General features: G+C 30.5%; 1 protein-coding gene across 1 annotated transcript; it reads left to right on the forward strand.

The window, feature by feature from the left end:
• The first annotated feature begins 13,771 nt into the window (after positions 1–13,771).
• On the forward strand, positions 13,772–16,952 carry LOC107936614 (probable L-type lectin-domain containing receptor kinase S.5). Its single transcript, XM_016869372.2, has 2 exons — positions 13,772–15,069; positions 15,925–16,952. Exons 1-2 carry the CDS (start codon positions 13,854–13,856, stop codon positions 16,755–16,757), a joined length of 2,049 nt encoding a protein of 682 aa, XP_016724861.2. The 5' UTR covers positions 13,772–13,853; the 3' UTR covers positions 16,758–16,952.
• Positions 16,953–21,823: the final 4,871 nt, after the last annotated feature.

Raw genomic sequence — 21,823 nt, forward strand, 5'->3', positions numbered from 1 at the left:
GTGTGTGCGTGTGTTCATTTTTTTAAAAATTTGATAAACTATACCACAGTATTTTGAAATTATGTATGTTTCACTAATTTTGAGGAGATAAAATGTATGAGATTCCGATGCTAGTCTGCGGTAGAAACTTAAAATTGTAATATCATAAATGTAGATTTTCGTATTTATTTTGTATTCGTTTTTTGAAAATGTAGATATTCTAAGTTAATCAAAAGACCGATATGGATTCTGATGGTAAGCATGATCGTGAGGGTCAATCTGGTAGGACTCTCGAAGAGTTGTTGGCTTATCCGGGACGTAAGTTTGTTCAGGAGTAAGAAATCAATGCGGTTCCATCAACTTCGAGTAGCGGTAACCCGGAGGTTGGTATTGAGACGTTGACTCGGGTGGTGAAAGAGGTGTTAGAAAAATTCTTTGAGGCTAGTTTAGAGAGGAATAGAGAGTTAGTTCAAGGTAGGTGTGTGGATTGTGGGAAGAAAATGGATCATAGTCTTTTGAGGTTGGAGCCTTGGTCTGCAAAGCGTATAAGAATACAATTGAGTGTTAGTAAAGGTTATGCGGATGGTTCTGGTAATGGGGCGAGTCTATCAGTTTGTGGGCACTGTAAGAAGCGCCATTCGGGCGAATGTTGGAAGAAGTTTGGAACGCGTCTTAGATGCAGGTCCACGGAGCATCGAATTAGGAAGTGTCTACGACGACATTGAGACAGGTATTGTAACAGCCTGGTTTAGACCCTAATCGAAATAGTAGTTTCGAGACCATAATTCTGAGTCAGAAAAATATTGCAATATTATTTTTCGTGTTTATTATATGTGAATTAGCATGTGTGAAAGTTTCGTATGAAAATTTTATCATTTGTGTGCTTAATTTGATAAAAGGACCTCATCGCGTAAAATGTAAAAGTTGATTATTGTTTGTTAAAGTGCCTATTTGATATGTCTTCCTAAATTTGAGGTCCTTATGTTGTAAATGGACCATTGAATTCATGAAATGACATGGATGGACATTAGTTAGTGGAATTATAATGAAAATAATAAGGCTAATTTAGTAAATAGCTTATTATGTTAATTAAATTAAACAAAAGCATGAAATTATGTTATTTTCATTCATCCTAGCCGAATTCATCAAAGAAAAAGAAAGAAAACTTGAGCTAGGGTTTGGTCATGCTAAAGTTTGATTAAAGGTTTGTTTTTGATCCGTTTTCGATAATTTTTATGTTTTTGTGATCGTTGCTTTGTGTTTTACTAAACCCATGTCTTAATTTCTGATTTTTTTGATGATTTTGAGTTATTCCATTAATGGAACCATGAATTTTATGAAGTTTGATGTTAGTAAATTAAAGATATGTGTAGAGTTAGTATATTTTGTCTTTGAATTTTTGATGAATTTTAGTAATTTGGGCTAAATTATAAAAATGAGATTTTGAGGGACTAAAATGTAAAATAAATGAAATATACGGACTTGTATGAACTCCATAAAAATTTGGCCGAACATGGGTGTGGTCAAATTTTGAATATTTTGTGTTTTGTGAAATAGGGACTAAATTGGGAAAAATGTAAAATTTTAGGGGCTAAAGTGAAAATTTCCCTTTTATGTGTTTTTGGGTGAATTTGATTGAATATATGATTAAATAATTCGAATTTGTATTGAATTAGATCAAGAAATGAGGAAATCGGATTTGGATCGGAGAAAGTCGAAAATTGTCGAATAGTCATTCCGGTCCATTCGTGTCCGTACGAGGTAAGTTCATAAGTAAATAAATATTGTTAAATTGAAATATATGTGCATTATATGTGCTGAATTGAGTTGTAAAGAAATATATATGTGATGCCGAATTGAATCGAGCTTTGGAGAATCTATTTCGATCATGGATTGTTCTAATAGGTGAAATTGAGAAAGTTTCGATAATATGGTAACGTCTGAAAAGACCCGTACGAACCATAGGAATAGTTGGGATACATATGTCATGACATAGGATTCCGATATGTGTTATCATGTAAAACCACGTCTGGGACGTTGGCATCGATTTGTGATTTACATGTTAGACCATGTCTGAGACATTGGCATCGTATATGATTTCATGTAAGACCCTGTCTGGGATAGTAGCATCGATATTTGATTACATGTAAGACGACGTCTGGGACGTTGGCATTGTACGAGCTTCTGAGTTATCCGAGTATCCTTATTGATTCCGAACTGTTCAATGGGCATTCCGAGAAATAAATGAGTATATAAATGTGCATCTGAATCAGGTATGTTACGATGTATATGAAACTAAACAATGAAAGTGAGCATGATTATGATCAGTTGATATATGATCTATGTGAAAATGAGATATGGATACTAGCAAGTGAACTATGATCAAATGAATTATATAAGAAATGTGGAATTATAATTTTGTTTTGCCATATATAATTCAGGTACATGTGATTTGTTTTTGAAATTTTTATATGAAATGTGAGTATGATTCAAATAATGATATGTGAAATATATGACAATGAACGATGTCTTATATATACTCGTTATAGATGTGTGATTTGTTATGGTTATTCGGGTTTTGAAATGCATAAAAAGAAATTGATATATTTTATGCATGAAATGTAATAAATGACCATGTTTTAGTTGGTTATGTAATGAAATTGTGCAAGCTTAATTTATATAAATGATCTAATGATCGTTATTTGAAATTGAAATCATGGTTTATATGTTCACCGATAAATAAGCCTAATGAAGTTACTTAATGTGGTGATTGATTATATAAGATAAGTGATTGAATATGTGTATGAAGTTAACTAAATTTGGCTTATTCAAGTTGAATTATATACATGATCTTGTGAACTTTTATTTGCTTATGGCTTACTAAGCTCTCGAAGCATTTTCTGTATGTTTTTCCTATGTTTATAGATTTTCGGAGATCTGCTCGGGTTGGAAATCGATGGAGACGTCATCACACTATCCGATTATCATTTCGATAATTAATGTTTTGAGATTTGGTTATGTGGCATGTATAGGCTAGAAGTATGTGAATATGTTTGGAGATGTAAATATATGTTTTGCCAAGTGATATGGCTTGATAATGAATGTGAATATGGTTTGGTAATGATATGATTTGATGCATATGAATGACTAAATGAAATAGTCAATTTGGTATGTGCTTAATTATTAAATTTGGTATAAGTTTGGCATGAAGATGGATAAGAAGTTGAGATGCTGGTAATGTATGATTGAATAAATTTGGCTTATGATTTTGGTATGTTCTGGTATAGACATTGAGCATGAAATAGATCGATGATTACATGACTTGAATGGTGTATGTTTTGATATTGAAATTGGGTGAAAATGTGGTATGTTGATGCTTGAATGATGCTTGTACGGAGGACTCAAAATAGGTGGCATATTGGCCTTATAAATAGCCTATTTTTGCCCACACGGGCGTGTGTCTCTGCCGTGTTGCTCGATGGCCATTTCAAAATGAGCCTGGGCAGACCGCACGATCGCGTAAACACAAGCGTGTGTCAGGATGTGTGGCCAAGTCAGTTTCGACCAAGGGCTAGACACAAGGGCGTGTCTTTTGGCCGTGTGGATAAGTCAGCATGTATGCCCTGTTTCGCCACGACCTAGACACACAGGCGTGTCTAATGCCGTGTGAGGCACACGGTCTGCTCACACGGGCGTGTGACCTTTGTAATTTAGAAAAAATTTAAAATTTCAGAAAAATTTTATATGAGCTCGGTTTAGTCCCGACCCCTTTCTAAAGCATGTTTATGTTCTCGTAGACCTATATAAGGGACAATTGTCAATGATTATTGTATGTTTGATTATGTTATGCTTAAGTATATGTGAATGTTTTGATTTATCCGGTAATACCTCTTAACCCTATTCTGATGACGAATACGAGTTAAGGGTGTTATAAGTATGGCTGTAGGTTGTTATGATTTTTTGTGTTATTTATTTAAATGACATTGATGGTTATACGTTGGATAACGTTTGTGTGTGTGATAGGATAAATATGTATCTACTTCAGTGGCTAAGTGTTCTGGATTTGTGTTTGAGGTTTGGGTTCGAGTGTCCGTGTAGATAAGTATGTCGATTTAGTGTATGGGATAGATGTTCGAGTTAGGTGTGTGAGGTGTAGAAGTATAGTATAGTAGTGTTTGGGATTAGAGTGCACAGCAGAAACGTAGTGGTGAGTTTTGTGTTTAGACGGTTATTTGTTAGTTGGAAATTTCGGGGACGAAATTTCTTGTAGGAGGGGTGAGTTGTAACACCCCAGATTTTGGGGTTAAAAGTTCTGTGATTTGTAGGTAGGGTCAATGATTAAAATGAACAATTGTATCTAGTTTCACGTTCTAGTGTAAGAATAAGCTTGCTGGTCTGATGGTTGGTTGTGTATTAGTTTAGCTTGGGGTCTTGTGTTTTGAAACCTCATGCGGGCGTGGATGTTTTTTTTTTGTCGCGGCTGTCTGAAAGAGAGTTCGAATAGGTTTGGAAGTCTGTGTAAGTGGATGAGAGAGCAGGTAGTTGAGATCAGGTTAGTAGGAAATCATGCCTTTATTTGGGGGGATATTAATTGTTTTTATTTTATTTTATTATCAAAATTGGTTTCTCTCTCTTTCAAAAAAAACTAACATCTGTTATGCTCCCCTTCCCTCTGCACTTTCGTCTTCCCTTCGACTTTTCCCTTTCGTCTTCCATCTACCTAATGTCGCCAAATTTTGTAATATGTTTGTTTTTTATCTGGTTATGATTCTGTGTGTTCCGACCGTTGGCTAGGTCTTTGTAAGGGTGGTCGGGACTTTTTTTTGGCCAGGACTTGTGTGTTATTTGCAATCATAGGTCTAATTAAACAATTCAGTTGAGTGTTAATTGATGTTATGTTATATCTAATTCTGATTATAGGCATTCGAATGTGTGCATTTCTGATTCCATACTCTGTTGTTGTAAGTCTGTCTTCAAATGGTGTGCATTTTGCATTTGCATTAATCTTTTTGAGTTTGATTGTAAAGAGAAAGGAGACTGATCTATTTTGGCAATTTCAACTGCAATTTGTCTGTATAGCGGTTTACCGCACAGTATGACCATATATGTTAGCTCTGCTGCATATTAACATTTGAGTGGCTTAGACCACATACTTGGTGTGTAGGGTTGGATGGGCCTTTCGAAGTCTTATGTAACACCCCTATCCTATAACCGTCGCCGGAATAGGACGAGACGTTACCAGAAATTAGGAATCGGATCAGAACAGTAAAATTTTGAACCTTTTCTTAAATAAAAGATCATTTATTTATATAATTAATAGACACAAACAAAGATCGAATTTAAAACTTATAAAAGTAAACTTTCATAAGATGGCATATTCGCATGGCTTATATACAATAATCAAAATATCATTCTACTTATAGTCTATCCTATACATGCCATAAGCTAAGTCCAAATCACATGATTACCACAATAGTAGATAGTGTGACGAAGTGTTGACGATCCCCGAGCTAATAGTAAGAGTCAACGATCTACAAAAATAAATAGAGAAACATAACATTCAAAGTAAGCTTTCATATGCTTAGTAAGTCTTAAGCAATTTAAACAGTTGAACTTAAAAACAAACCAAATGTTCGAAATCACATAACACTTTCTGAGTACAATACTATTTGGCCGATTATGCATAAACACATATCATTTTACTCCGTTTATACTCAAACTCATATAAACATAGTATTTACAAGCTTCCGGATTAACTTTAATTCTTTCAAATTTCACTAGTGTATCATTTCTTACCCACACTTACTTTCAACATTCATAGTTAAATTTCATATCGAAAACTATCTTGTAACTTTGCATAATAATTGAATGCACACATACACAAATATACATATGAATTTACAACATCTTTTCATATGCTTCTCATTACACATTCTTAATTCCCGTCAGATCAATCTCACATATATAATATATATATCACATACCTGAATCACTTAATGTGTAATACGAGTTCAATTTATCATCTTAGCATAGGATCTCGTAGTCATATACTTTATCAAATTCACTAGCACTTGGCCTGCGAGGTATAAAACCCGAACATAACACCAGCACAAAGCCTACGGGACTTTAAACCCGGATACAATCTCAGCACAAATTATTTTATATACTTTTTACTAACTTTGGCCTCATCAAATATCTAATAATACACACTTTTCACAATTGGTCATTCGGCCACTTTATATACACATAAACATATGTACATTTCACACTTGCCCATTCGGTCACACCACATACACAAGCACATATATAAGATAATGCTTTTATCATTACTTGCTAATACATCATATACTTTGCTTTCATTTAAATAACCACTCAGCCATATTACATTTCTAAGTAACCATTCGGCCTTACTATACAAATAAGATAGCACACATTTTCATAAAGGCCATTCAAATAACTTGCACATATTTAATATTAGCCATTTCGGCCTCACCACATATACATATCTTGTACATCAATTTCATCATATCAAAATCGACTAGGTATACTAGTCATTCATTGCTTATAGCCTCATTTTAATATGGATTCGGTACTTTGATTACCAATATTTAATCAAACATTTTCTTAATTACAATTATTTAACATTTTAATTTACATTCGGCAATGACATGTTCATCTCCAATAATTCAATACTTATAAACTTATAATTTCACAAATTTTAACATCAAAGATCCATCTAAAACTCATATATCATTTCCTAACGTCACAATTCAAAATTCACATATGGTTTTAATCAATATCTTATAAGCAACTCAAACAGTTTTATCAATGTTTACAACATAATCACAAATTCACTACAAGCTGTCTTCCTGAGCAATAGTCATTAAATTATTTGTAATTGGAGCTACGAAACTCCAAATCAAGTGCCGTTAATTTTCCCTAGAAATAGACTCATCAAGCTTTAATTACATAATTTATTCAGCCTCTAACTCAACTCCAACAATTTATGGTGATTTTCTAAAATCACGTTATTGTTGCTGTCCAAGCAGATCTATTACAATTTACTCTTAAATTTCCAAAAGTTCAAACACTTAAGAACTTACTAAGATCTCAATTCCCCTTCTTCAACTTCCTAATCACATTAGTAGTTTCACTTACTTTGTAACATTAATCCACAATTCATCTCATAATTCATTCGGTAATTTCATCACATAATTTATTAAAATACCATTTCCTTATATTGATTTCAAATACATTCAAGAATTTAAAGCATAATTTCATAGCCAAATGTAATCACTATTCGTCATTTACAAGAAATTCATAGTATTTTATTCACGTCTTAACTCATGATGCTTTCGGTTATTCCATCTTATCTCATGTATTCAAAATGCCATTCACACATATTAGTTCATAAGACATTTGGCTATCACACATAGTCCTCACTAAATTCATACTCATTCTATTTACCATTACTTAACCGAAACACAAAGATCATATAATATTCTCTAAAACTCTTTTAGCATATACCTCATTTCCATGCACAATTCAATCGAGTAAGTTAGCCATTTTTGGCTCATATTATGAACATTATTAATCATTCGAAAATATATATATTTATATATCACATATACTAAAACTTTATTCTATATTCATTTAATCTTTAAACACATAAATTCAACTTAATCGTTTAAGAGCTTACCTCAAAAGTTATCGTACAGCTATATCGACTACACGACTACCTTCGTTTTTTCCTCGATCCGAGTTTGTCCCCTTAAGCTCTTGATGCTCAATCAACAATTTTAACTACTCAATTTACAAACAAAAATGTTATCACTTTACATAACAGAAATTATATTTCATTACTTAAACTATCCACGACAATCACCTTCCGAGCACCTTAATTTTCTTTAAGCTAAACCACCTCATAGCATAAATATACACATTCGGCTAATTATAAAACAAAATCAGCACTCATAACCGAATCATTAACTAAAATCACATTTGGTAATATGCTTATATAATCTTCAATATTTAATAACATCTAAAACTAATTTGCTTGAGGTGCCATGAATTATTCAAATTGGCCGAATATCATTGAATTTCTAAAATCATGCTTATAACCACTTGGTCGAATTCCACATATCAAAGCCACTTATATATATTATTCAAAGTATTTAACAACACTTAAAAGTCCAAAACTGAATGTTCATTATGCATTTCCTTAGTTCTAGATTCGGCAAACACATGTATAATTACTAAAACTTTATTATTATACATATATATATTTTAAAAAAAATCCAAAACCATAAAACTCAATTCATATAACACCAAACTCAATGCTAAATCACCCGAGGCACATTCGGCACTAGCACAAGCACATACACATTTAACTTTTATAAAATTCAACTTTTAAAAAGCTCCCTATGCTTCCATGATAAAAACCGAATGCTCATATTACCACCAACATGCATATTTAATTATCTCAAGCCTCTCTTAATCAATTTTATTCATAATAGCATGAACTCAACAATCCATTACTCATACAAAACAAACATAACCGAAAATCCCTTCATGAACTAATCACTCACATGTAACATACTTTTCAAAAACAAGCTCATAAACATATGAATTTTGGTATCAAATTGTCCATTGAACATTCATTTACTATCTTCTATCCTTAACTCAAATTTCCTCACTCATTTTCACTAAGGCCGAATCTAAAATGCCTCATAAACTAAATTTATCAAGTGGGTTTCGGCTAGAAAAAGAAGAGAAACACAAATTCATCAACAATTTACAAAACCACATCAAATTACCTTAAAATTTGCCTCCAATTGACCGAACGGTCCCAAAACCATCCTTCACTCTTCTTCTTTTTATGAATTTCAGCTAGGTGAAGAAACAAAGATGAGTTCTTGTTTTCTTCACCAAATTCTTATTTTATTTTTATCAATAAACTATATAATAATGAATATATCAATAACTACTTAAAAAAATATCAATTCATTATTATACATATAAAATATGCTTATTTTGCTCACCAAAACCATCATGGCCGGCCACTAACATTAAAAGTGGCAAATTGACATGCAAACCCACTTATTTGCATCATTCAATAATTAATCACTTAAAATAAGTCACACATATATTCAAAGCTTCTCACATAAGTCCTTTTTATTTAGAAACACATTCAAATTGACAAAAATCAAAGCATTCAAATTTCACACATGCATGATCACATATTTTAGACATAAAATATTATATTCAATTATTTCTGCAACTCGGTTTAGCTGTCCCGAAACCACTTCCCGACTAGGGTCAAAATAAGGCTATCACAGCCTATGTGGTGTGCATGGTTGGCTGAGCTTAATTAGCTCTTTTTGGGGTGTGATTGAGGGACAGAGAGGTGTTTGGTTAGTTGGGCGGGTTTTTATTACTTGTTGCATTCATTCTGCATTCTGCATTCTGTCTGTTTGTTGATTGCGAGATTAACTGTTTATAGATCGAGGTGCTTTAGTATTGACACGTTTGATTTGTTTGTGAAGACTTTTCGTATATCGGATTGTCATTGAGCTTAGGTTATTTTCTTAATGTGACATTTTAGTGTTCATTTATCTATCGTTTTCGAACTCACACTGAGCTCCGGTAGCTCACCCCCTTAGTGTTTCCCCTTTCAGGTACACTTCCGTCTTCTGTAACGAGACTCGATTCGCTGGAGGTCTCGGAAGCATCACGTTTTTAAAACTGGTTAATAAAATGTTTTCTGTAAATTTGAGTTTTGTGTAAACGGTTTTGGACTGTAAGTTCTGTCTTAAATTTTTTGGTATGAAATTTTGTGTTAAATGCAAGTAGACGTTATTTGGATTAAACAACTGTATTTTGAAAAATTTTTACATAACCTAAATATTGTTTGTTTTCTTACTTGTTGAACCAAAATTTTCCTACGATCACTTCGGTTATAAATATAACCTCCAAAATTCGATCTAAACTTCTAAGCCGAATTTTAGGACGTTACAGAATGAAAGACTTCACTTCACTACCTTTTACTATATACTCTAAACATTTCATTCTTCATTCAAAACTTACAATATAAAAAGGAAATTCAAATTAACTCTAAAAATAATAAAATCGAATAAAATATAATTAATTTGAAGAAAATTATCACTTCACGATATTAATTGATTTTCTTTTTGGAACGTAGGAGATGGATAGATGAGGCAATATAATATATAGAAAGTGGGGTGCACGTGATACTATGATTTTATATATTCTTTTCATACGATGACTATAGTATTCTTTATTTTTTCTTTTTAGTAATCTCTCAAATAAATATCATCTTGTGTAGAGTAAAAATTGGTATAATATATTTGTATATCAACTTAACTACTCATTTGCCAAAAACACTTTTAAGAAACTACCACTCCTTTTCTTACTTAGTTAAATTATATAACAATGCCTTTTATGGTATGATATAATCTAATACTAATAACACAGGTTAGTCTCAATCATTGAATTATATTTATAAAGATGTTTATGCTTTTACCTTTTAAATTTAAAAAAAAAAAATACACCACTCATAGCTTCTTCTTTTTCATGTATACTTCTCATGATTTTCCTTATTCAAAACTTAAGACATATGAAAAATTATTTTCATACTAATATTTATACATATTTTATAAGTTATAATTTTTATTTTAAAAAAATGACAGAAATTATGTTATGAATAGTTGATAGAGTTTTTCAATCTTCCAAATGAAATTAATAAACACGAATTCAACAAGTAGTTTTAAAAAATTGACTTATGTCTATTTTTTAAATATTTTATTATATCTCTATAGAACACTTGTCAACCATTTAACTCTACTTATAAAATTTAAAAACTCCAACGATAATGTACCAAATATTTTTATATTATATTAAACAAAATAATACGTACAAAAAAGTTTTAACTTTATTTGTAAAATAAATTGTTTAAAAGAAAAAGTTGTGAAGGTCTAAAGAGCAAGTCTTAAATATGTAAAGATAATCAAAAATCAAAATCATAAAAGTGCATGGGCGGTGTGGATTACAGAACAGCATGGCTGTGCGAATAAAACATGATTAGCAACAATTCCTTACAATAATGAATTGATGTGTTTGTGTTAATTATTTTACAAGCATTCTTTTTTTTTTAATTTGCCCTACTGTTTTTTCTTTTGTTAATTTCCCCTACCTAAAACTATATATTATATGCTTTTATAAGTAGTTTTTATTTTAAGTTTAATTTTTATAAAATATTGAAACAACTTGACTAAGCAAGTCATTTAGATGAGTGAATTCTCGGTTCATGAATAAGTACAAATAAGATGTATGCTTAGTTGCTTTTCCTAATTTTATTAGGACAAATTGAAAGTAAGATATAGTATAGTTGAATAAAAAATTCACAAATATATTTAAAATGGTGTCATGTTTTTATTATTATTTATTTTTATAAGGATATATGTTAATATTCTATTTGTGAACTTTTTTATTCTTTTAAAAATGTATGGAATAATTATTCTGCATATAAGTGATCAATTCAAAGGTAGGATATTCTAACTCGAAGGTCTGAATAATAAATGAGTGGTTAAGGCATAAAATATAAGTTTGGAGAAAGATGAGATCAAATCTTAACTCCAACTTTCGGTCTCCAGTTTAGTCCAACTTATTTTTTATTTGCATTATTTGCTATTTTATTTTGTACATATATTGTATTTTTATATTTTAGTAAACATGATTTAAATTCAGGTTATTTTTAAAGAAAGTGAACACCCGACTAATAGACCACAACTTAAAATTTAAAAATTTTCATATGATGACATTTGAACATATATTATATAAAAATATTTTGGTACCAAGTACCGGCAAAAGCATACAAATTTTACATTGGGTCTAGGGATGTCCTATAACATTAAACATTTATGATATTATAGTGTAAGAAATGAAAAATATATATATATATGTAAAGTTTTTCTATAGTCAGTAATTTAATAAAATTTTACAAAATAATTGTTTTAAAAGATTATGAGTGAAGAGGCATGTGTTATCCATTTGTAAAAAATAGATGTGCTCAGTAGACTTCAGAAGTCATATTTTAGGTAGTGTCGGAACAAATATATATAAATATTAATTGGTTTTAAAACTCATGACAATTAGATTTTAAATAATGAATAAATTTAATATTTGAGTATCAAAATATGCATTTTTAAATATAAAAAACAAAATGCAAATCTATAAATCACATATATACTTTATTTAAAACCTTATTTATATAAAATGACTATATCTAAATTTTTAAAAAAAAATTAAAAGAAATCATGGATTGAAAAGTGAATAAAAAAAAATGCTAATGTGGTAGAAAATATATTAAATTATGCAAAGATGTAGGGAACTAGAACAAAAATAACTAAATTATGCAAATAAAAATAAAATAAAGAAGAGTTATTATAAGTAGGGTAAATATTATAAACTCATGATATTGAATTACATGGAAACAAATACAAATATCACAAATTTAAGAAGAAGAAAAAAGTCTATTAAATATTAGTTTGATTGATATTTTTGTTATTGCAATGACGAGAATATGAAAAGTTTTGTAAGTTCTGAATGAAAATTGATTTCTCAGCAAGATATGATAAAAGAAATTAAATCAAATTATTAAATATTTTAGAATTAACCATAAATTGTGATATGGTGATCTTCATCGTATAATCGGGGGTTCGATCCCTGTTTATGGGAATGAAGCACTTTTTATTAGTTATCCAACAGAAAGAGATTGACTCTTTCAATACCATCCATTAGGGGTTCGATTGACTCCCAATGAATAATTCTTTAAAAGTAATTTTTGATAAAAGTCAGTCTTCTCACCAAAATTACTACAATTGTCTTAAAGCATCATACCTTAATAAATATTTGTTACTAAAACAAATCTTAATCTGATATTTTCTTTTTATTCATTGGTGGAATCCATTGTCACCATTTTTTTCCATTAATTTAGAAATTTTATTGATTGAAGCTTTGAAATGTGAAAAGGAATTTAAAGTAACATGAATAAAGTAGCGATTATCTAATAAAGCAAAGCATTGAAATTATGAAAGCATAAAGTGACAAATTATGGAGCAACGTAGGTTCTTATTAAATCAATTCCAATGTCATTTTTTTAATAGAAACTCTTTTTTTTTTGTCAAATTTTTTAATGTAAATTTGTAAAAAGACCAAAACACTATTCAAAACAGCGGTCTTTCTTGATGGAACAATTTATAATATAAATATAATAAATAATTTCATTTTTAATCACTCAATTATGAATAAATTTATATTTTAAAATTTTAATTTTAAAAAATTATAAAATAGTCATTGAATTATTTAAAATTTTTATTCAAATCATTGAATTGCTAAAATCATTATTGTTGATTTCGCTATTCTCACAACCTACACTAATTAAAAGCTCTACTTTCCCTTTTTTCTTTTATAGTTCAGTTCTTTTATGAAATAACTTTAAATGTTACAAACCTATAAATTAAAATCTAAACAATTTTCTTCTTCGATCTCCGATATTAACTGTCAAATCGACTTGAATATAAGATTTATTTATTTACTCATTAATGGGTACTAATCAACTATATTAATTGTCAAATTATCGGTTAGAGCTCGCTAGTTGAAATTTTAAAAAAAAATTAACAACTTAATACTTAAATAAATTTTTTTAAATAATTCAATGACTATTATATAGTTTACCCATTTAATAAATAACATTCCAAAGATCTATGCTGAATATTTATATCATCTTCTTCATCTTCTTCTTCATTTTTTATTTCCTCTGTACCTTCAGTTTCCGCAGCTGTGGTTTTCCAATAATGAAGATTCAAGTGTTATGGCTTATTGGGTTCTTGATTTTACATTCAATGGCGACTATAACAGCAAAAACGCAGACCCTAAGAACAATAAGCTACCAGTTTGGTCCATTCGACAGCTCTTATTACAACACTTTTGCTGTAATGAAACCAGCTACAATCAGCAACGATGCTCTTCAAGTCACACCTGATTCCATTGGTAACTATAGTCTCAATCACAGGTCTGGTCGAATCTTCTTCAACCGAACATTCAAACTTTGGGATGGAGATATAAAGGTAGCTTCATTTAATACCTCTTTTCTTATCAATGTTTTCCGAGTTAATAACTCAGTTCCCGGTGAAGGTGTTGCTTTTTTAATTGCCCCCGATACCGCCATTCCACCTAACAGTTCCGGCGAGTATTTAGGATTAACAAACTCATCCAGTGATGGATTACCGTCCAACCACCTCGTAGCCATCGAATTGGATACATTGAAACAAGATTTCGATCCAGATGATAATCATATTGGTCTTAACATCAATAGTATCCGTTCTAACAAGACGGTCTCTTTGTCTAAATTCAACATCCAAATTGCTCCAAATGGAACCAAATTTTACGTTGTTTGGATCGAATATTACAACAAGTCGTTACAAGTTTACATGGCGGAACAAGCACAACCTTCTTCACCAACACCATCCAAGCCAGTCGTGCCAGTTTTGAACACTGATATCGATCTCAGTACCTTCGTCAAACAATACTCGTATTTTGGTTTTTCAGGATCGACAGGAGACCATGTTCAGCTCAACTGTGTGCTCAAATGGAACTTGACAGTCGAAATCCTTCCCGGACAAAACAAAAGAAATTGGTTCAAGATCGGGTTAGCAATTGGTGTCCCATTGTTACTTATTTTCTTACTTGGAATTGCTGGATTAAGTTATTATTCTTACAAGAAATGGAAGGCTAGATCTGATCCTAATATATTAGGAGCACTCAAGAGTCTTCCGGGGACACCAAGAGAGTTCAAGTTCAGAGATCTTAAAAGAGCAACCAACAATTTCGACGATAAACACAAGCTCGGCCAAGGTGGATTTGGTGTCGTCTTTAAAGGGTTGTTACAGAAGGAGAATCTTGAAATTGCAGTGAAGAAATTTTCCAGAGACATTAAAGGAAAAGATGATTTCTTGGCTGAACTTACCATCATCAACCGGTTACGCCACAAGCATCTTGTCCCATTATTAGGTAACTTTTTTTACATTTACAAACCCTTTGTCTCCATTATTAGACAGTGCCATTGACTACCGACTCTTATTCTGAACATTGGCTAAAAGTAGGTAGAGTAAAATACCTTATACTAAAAAATGTTAAATTAGTTTTATATGTTGGATAAAAAGTAAATTAGTTATTTTAATTAAAAATTTCATCTATTTATACTGTTAAGAATAAGTGTGGTTAACAAAATAAACAAACAGTTACACATGGCACCTCACGGGATCGTATAGGGACTAGTTTTAAATAGTAAAAATTGATGAAATTTTTAACAAAATGATTAGTCCACTCTTTAATCTAATGTACATGAACTACTTTGCTATTTTTTTAAGTAGATGGAACAAAATGCAATCCAATTTGAGGCCCTTGTACTAGCAGTCGGATTACATTTTGTCCTCTCTACTTAAAAGATAGGTAAATTAGTCTGTGTATATTAGATCAAAGAGTAAGTTAGTTCTTTCTGTTAAAATTTAATCAATTTCTATTGTTAAAAATTAGTTCCTATTCATTAGAAACCAAATAATTAGGTATGGAATACTATGCGTTTTGATGTACAGTGATTAATTTTTAACAAGAAAAATTGATGAATTTTTTAATAAAAATGACTAATTTGTTCTTTAATTTAACGTATAAAAACTAATTTTCCTATTTTTTTAATAAAGATAAAAAATGCAACCTAACTCTAACCATAACATTGAAACAAGAAACCTTTTTTTTTTTTTCGTTTTGTCCAATGAAACATCACATGGTATAACATGCAAGTGTTAGGTAGATGCTCTTCTAAGAACAGAATAGTTTATTTTACTACAATTTTAAATGAATTTGCAGGATGGTGTCATAAAAATGGTATGCTGCTATTAGTCTATGATTATATGCCAAATGGTAGCTTAGATGCTCATATCTTTTGTGGACCGGAGAAGACTACTCTCAATTGGAATTTAAGGTACAAAATTATATCAGGGGTAGCCTCAGCTCTACACTACCTTCACAATGAATATGACCAAAAAGTCGTACACCGTGACCTCAAAGCCAGCAACATCATGTTGGATTCCAATTTCAACGCTCGGTTAGGCGATTTTGGGTTGGCACGAGCCATAGAAAACGAGAAAACGTCATATGCCGAGCTTGAAGGAGTGCCTGGCACCATGGGGTACATTGCCCCCGAGTGTTTCCACACAGCAAAGGCCACTAGGGAGTCTGATGTGTACGGATTCGGTGCGGTGTTACTAGAAGTAGTGTGCGGCCAACGTCCGTGGACCAAAATAGGCGAGTTCCAACTATTGGTGGATTGGGTTTGGTGGCTACATAGAGAAAGGAGGATACTTGAGGCAGTCGATGAAAGGCTAGGCAACGACTACATAGTTGAAGAAGCCGAGAGATTGTTATTACTCGGTCTCGCATGTTCGCATCCTAATGCAAGTGAAAGGCCTAAAACTCAAGTCATTCTTCAAATACTATCGGGGTCTATGGCCGTACCCCACGTTCCCCCGTTCAAGCCGGCATTTATTTTGGCTTCGATGCCGGGACCGGATAGTTTCAGCATCTCAAGCAGCTTGACGAACACGGCCGATATCACTCCGGTCTCGTCGGGATGGACTCCACATTATATTAATAGAGATGTCCATGGTGGTGAATTCAGTGATGCTAGCTCTCTTATGTGACAAACTAATTATGAATTTCATTCAACATTTATGCTTTAGCTTTTCTTTGTATTAGGAAAATGGGAAAAATCCATTTCCTTTTACTGTTTTAAACTCTCTTTTTTCCTTTTTATGTTTTTTTATTTATCTTTTGGAGAGAGATTGCAAATGTACATTTTGGATTACAATATAAAAATTTTCTAATATTTTGATTCTGATTCGATTTAAAAAAAAAATTCCACTTCCAATGCGGATTCGATATTTTCTTAATATAATATGATCTCAATCTAATTTGAAATTAAAAATTAATTTATTTTAAATTTAACTCAAAAAATTAAAATTATACTCGATTCCGATCTGTTATGTCACAATTTTTATCTTTTATATTTTTAATCAAAATAGAGTAAAAATATTTTTTTTAATAATACTATTAATTATTTTTAGGTATAATTACACTAAAGAAAATATTAATATAATTTTTATCATATATTTTAAACTAATATTATAAAAAAATATTTTGGTTATTATTCTAGGTGTGGCGAGGTGAGATAGGTTTTTCCTAAACTCGGTCCTAACCCAAATAATTGAAAATTAAACTTACCATTTCGAAACTCAATTTCTAACAAAAATTCAACCCTATCAAAATTGGTTGGGTTGGAATTAGAGGTGTGCATGGGCCGGGCCGGGCTCAACTAAAAAATTAAGCTCGTTTGCTAGGCCAGGCCCAAAAAATGGGCCTAAAATTTTGCCCAAGCCAGACCCAGATAAAAATGTTAAAACCCGGGCCCGACCCGGCCCTTACATATTAATTTTTATATTACTTTCTATATAATTTTAATATATATAATACATCAAAAATACTAAAAATATCAAAATAAATATTTCCCAACAAATTGAAAATAAATTTTAAAAAAATATGTTTACTTAAATAACACTAAGATAGATGCAACCTGATAAGCAAATGCCTCTAAAATAATAACAAAATTTACAATAAAATAAGTTTTATACAATATCTAAATAATAACAACAAAATAGTAGCAACATAATAGTAAAATAGTAGCAAAATAGGGAGAAAACAATAAGAAAATAATATTAAAAAATAGATTTTTTTGTCCTTTAGTGAATTCGGGCTGGGCTCAGGCCAAAAATGCCTTCCTCGAGGCCTGACCCATTTTTTAAACCGGCCTTATTTTTTTGTCCAAGCCCATTTTTTAAACCTGTCTATATTTTGGGCCTATATTTTGGGCCAAACCCTCTCACATTTCGAATAGGCTTTCGGGCCGGGTTGGGTGACCCGACCCTTGAACAGGTCTAGTTGGAAGCCATCAAGTCTTTTTTTCTTCTTTTGCCATCTTTAATCAAAGTTGTTATCAATAATATTTGAATCTGAATCGTGGTTAAAAATATGTATCCAACATGGGCATACTCGCTTTTTAAAAAAATATTTTGGTTATTATCTTAGGTGTGGCGAGGTGAGATAGGTTTTTCCTAAACCTGACTCTGACCCAAATAATTGAAAATTTAAACTTACTCCGACCAACTTCAAAACTTAATTTCTAACAAAAATTCAATCCTATCAAATTAAGTTGGACTGGAAACCGTCAAGTCTAATGTTTTTCACAATATTTAATCAAAGTTATTATTAATATTTGAATTCGAATATCGGTTAAAAATATTGTATCTAGCATGAGCATACTTACTTTTTAAAAAAATTTCGTTTTTTTAAAAAATTTCATGTACTTAATATTATATTTGTACCCATATCTAAATATATGCCGAAGAAATATGTATATATATATAAATTTGTAGCATGAACATGAAACTGGAAATCTAAGCAACATTCGATTAAATTAGAGATGGATATGGATAGTAAGCTGGATTTGGTCATGTATGCTAACTATATATATATGATTATGTTGATAAATTGCAACTTGTATATGGAATCTCATCAAACATACCAAATCATTGTGCTCATAAGCCAACAAAAACCAGCAGGATCTATCTTCTTTGTTGGCGAATATATCTTTATCCTTATGTCCCCATGTGCATGATGTGCAAACTTGTTTTCCTATCAAAATTCTGATCATCCCTCACCCATGTCATGTCCATTTTTGCTTGTATTATAGTTCATGCAGTTTCCAAAATAGGGGCGAAGTCAAAAACGGGGCAGCCTTGATCTCCTCTTAGTTTGACCAAGCACCCACTATTTCTTTTTCCAATATTATTTTCTTCGAGAAACGGAAAAAATTTTATCTTGTCTGGAAATTTATAGTCAACATGGAATTCGTCACCGGAATGACAAGTTCAAAAAAGCTTAAAAATTTTGGTAAAAGTATTATAGAGGTTTTTTTATTAGAAGTCGAATTATATTTTGTTTATTCTACTAAAAATAAATAAATTAATTAGTTTTTGTATATTAGATTAAAGAGTAAACTAGTCTTTCTATTAAAATTTTTATTCATTTTTATTGAAAAGCATGGGTGTGGTTAATGGAACAACTAGATAATTACACGTGGCGTGATGTGTGTATCTTATGCTAACGTGGAAGGACTAATTCAAATAAAATATATGAAGTTTTTTTAGCAGAATAAATAGATGATATTTTGAACGTGCAATGAAATTGATGGAATTTTTTACATGGAGGGACTAATTCAAGTAACCAAACAGTGACATGTCATCACTTAACAGTAAAACTTGATGAATTTTATTAACAAAATGACCATTTCTTCGAGACCATTTCTTCAAGAAATGGTAAAAAAAATAGATAAATTAGTTCATGTATGTTAGATCAAAGAACAAACTGGTTATTTTATTAAAAATTTCTTCTATTTTTACTATAAAGTGTTAGTATGATTGACAAAACAACTAGACAGCTACAAATGACATAACACGTGTGTCTTATGTAGACGTAAAGAGACTAATTCAAGTAAAATTAATAGAATTTTTAGCAAAAAAAAAATAAATAGATTTTTTTTATTTGAACGAAGTATTTAAATAACTAAACAATGATAAAATTTAGAATAAAATACGGATTTATCCATCTGGTTTTAAGAAGGAAAAAAAAGGTTGAATTTCCGTATTAGGTTTCTTCACATCAGGGTGATTTATGAAGTATCAAAATCCAATTTTGTTGTACATTGGTCAAAGGGAAAGCCAAGTTGGGATGTTCTTACATGTGAAGATTTTGGTGTGGCTACAGAGACATTGAAATTTGAATCCAACCGATACTAATTACTGTGTGACCCACCGCAACTTTTGCAAGGACCACAACCCAGAAAGAGTGATTCAATTTGAAGAAAATAGCAAAATAGGGAACAAGTTAAAAGAGAAAACAATAAATCACTTTATTGATGCGCTGAATCAACGATTGTGAAAAAAGAGGGGGTTGAGTGATTTTATTCTTTAGGAGTAAAGAATCAGAAACAGAGGAAGAAGAAACCCTCCAATCCCGTGATTTAAAATTTTATTATATAAATTGAGTAATCAAGTTGAATTGGGAGTCAGATTTTAAATTAGGTTGTAATTATTATATAACAAACTTCGAATAAATTAATAGGAGTAAAATATAATTTCATTATACTTTAATCCTCCAATTGTTAGGATACTCCAACATTGATCTCCATCAATGAGATTAAGTCAAGATAGATAATGCTTTCTGAGGTTTGTATAATTGTAATTAAAAAAATTATAATTATATTTGAAATTTTCTTTGAAAGGAGAAATACTATTTTTAAGTAACATTTGTAATTAATGGTTTCACTAAATTAAGTTACACTTTTTCTATTCTTAAAAAAGAGGGAGAATTACAGAAAATATATATATTTATATATATTCATTTTATCGTAGTTAAACACCAACTTAGAATTCTTTACTATTATAAGAGAATATAAATACGAATGCACCATAAGAAAGTTGTATAATAGCTTTCTCTCCTTTTGAATGGTGGTCCAATTGGCTTTTTGGACCTCCTTGCATTGGCCTATTTTTTAGTTCTGTTTTAGGCCTCGTGTGGGCTTTGCAAAAGCACAAGGCTTAGTGCTGTTATGCTGAATTTCCTGTTTACATTTTTTATTTTTGATAGTTGTATCATAAAATTTTCATATACTTTAAATTTTTTAATTAATCAATTTTATTAATTAAAATATATACAATAATTGAGATTAAACTTCAAAAAATTTATTTAGATAAATATCAAAATTATAATGAATTTTGATGGCGGTCATCTTACTATCTACATTTTTTTTAAATAAATAGCATTTCATGTGAAAATAAAATAAAAATTTATTCTAATTCCAAAATTTGTAGAATTAGATATTTTTCTTTATCTTGGAACTAGCAGTTAATAAAATGTGAAAGCAAATTACTTTTCAGCAAAGCTGAAACTGAAACTCAGAAAAGGTTTTTTTTTCTTTAATATATAAAAGGTTGTTTTATTTTTCAAGCAATCAAGCCGGCAGATTGCTTGATGAAAAAAAAAATCAGCTGGCAGCATTATATGAGTTACAATTACAAGTCTAATTGAGTTTATTTACTAAAAAATAACAAATTAATCTTTATATCTAAAACAGGTATATAACTGTTTTCTCAAATATTCAAACTTAAATGGATTTTATGAATCAACAAATTTTAACCATTAAATTAATCGAGGGTGTTGGCATTTAAAACTTACATAATTTTTGACACGTTACATTTTCAATAAAAAAATTTTATTTCATATCATATTTTATTTATTTAAAAAAAATTGTTAGGTATCCATGAAATCCATAAATAAGATGGTTGGTCCATGCATGTGAACCATTTAAGGTGTAAATATTTAGGATGATTTTATTTTATAGTTAAATTATTGAAAGTTGAGACCTGCACACTCATGGATGGAATCCGATCAGATAATGATACTTCAAACAATGGATTTAAATTAAAACCTTTTTTTAATGTATAATTAAATAAAATTCTCAAATTTGTAAAGATTTTCCATCACATGAACATATATTGCTTCCCATTTAAACAACATAAATAAATACAAATTTAACCTATACACTTCAATGCTTCTCATTTTATGAATGTAAACTAAACTTTTTATCCCCCTT

Source organism: Gossypium hirsutum, chromosome A07, assembly GCF_007990345.1.
Source record: "Gossypium hirsutum isolate 1008001.06 chromosome A07, Gossypium_hirsutum_v2.1, whole genome shotgun sequence".
Lineage (NCBI taxonomy): Eukaryota > Viridiplantae > Streptophyta > Magnoliopsida > Malvales > Malvaceae > Gossypium > Gossypium hirsutum.

Bases quoted from the DNA above. Each gene is read 5' to 3' on its own strand.
- LOC107936614 (XM_016869372.2), top strand. From the start codon at position 13,854: ATGAAGATTCAAGTGTTATGGCTTATTGGGTTCTTGATTTTACATTCA. The intron at 15,070-15,924 runs GTAACTTTTTTT...ATGAATTTGCAG, and splicing joins GCATCTTGTCCCATTATTAG to GATGGTGTCATAAAAATGGT.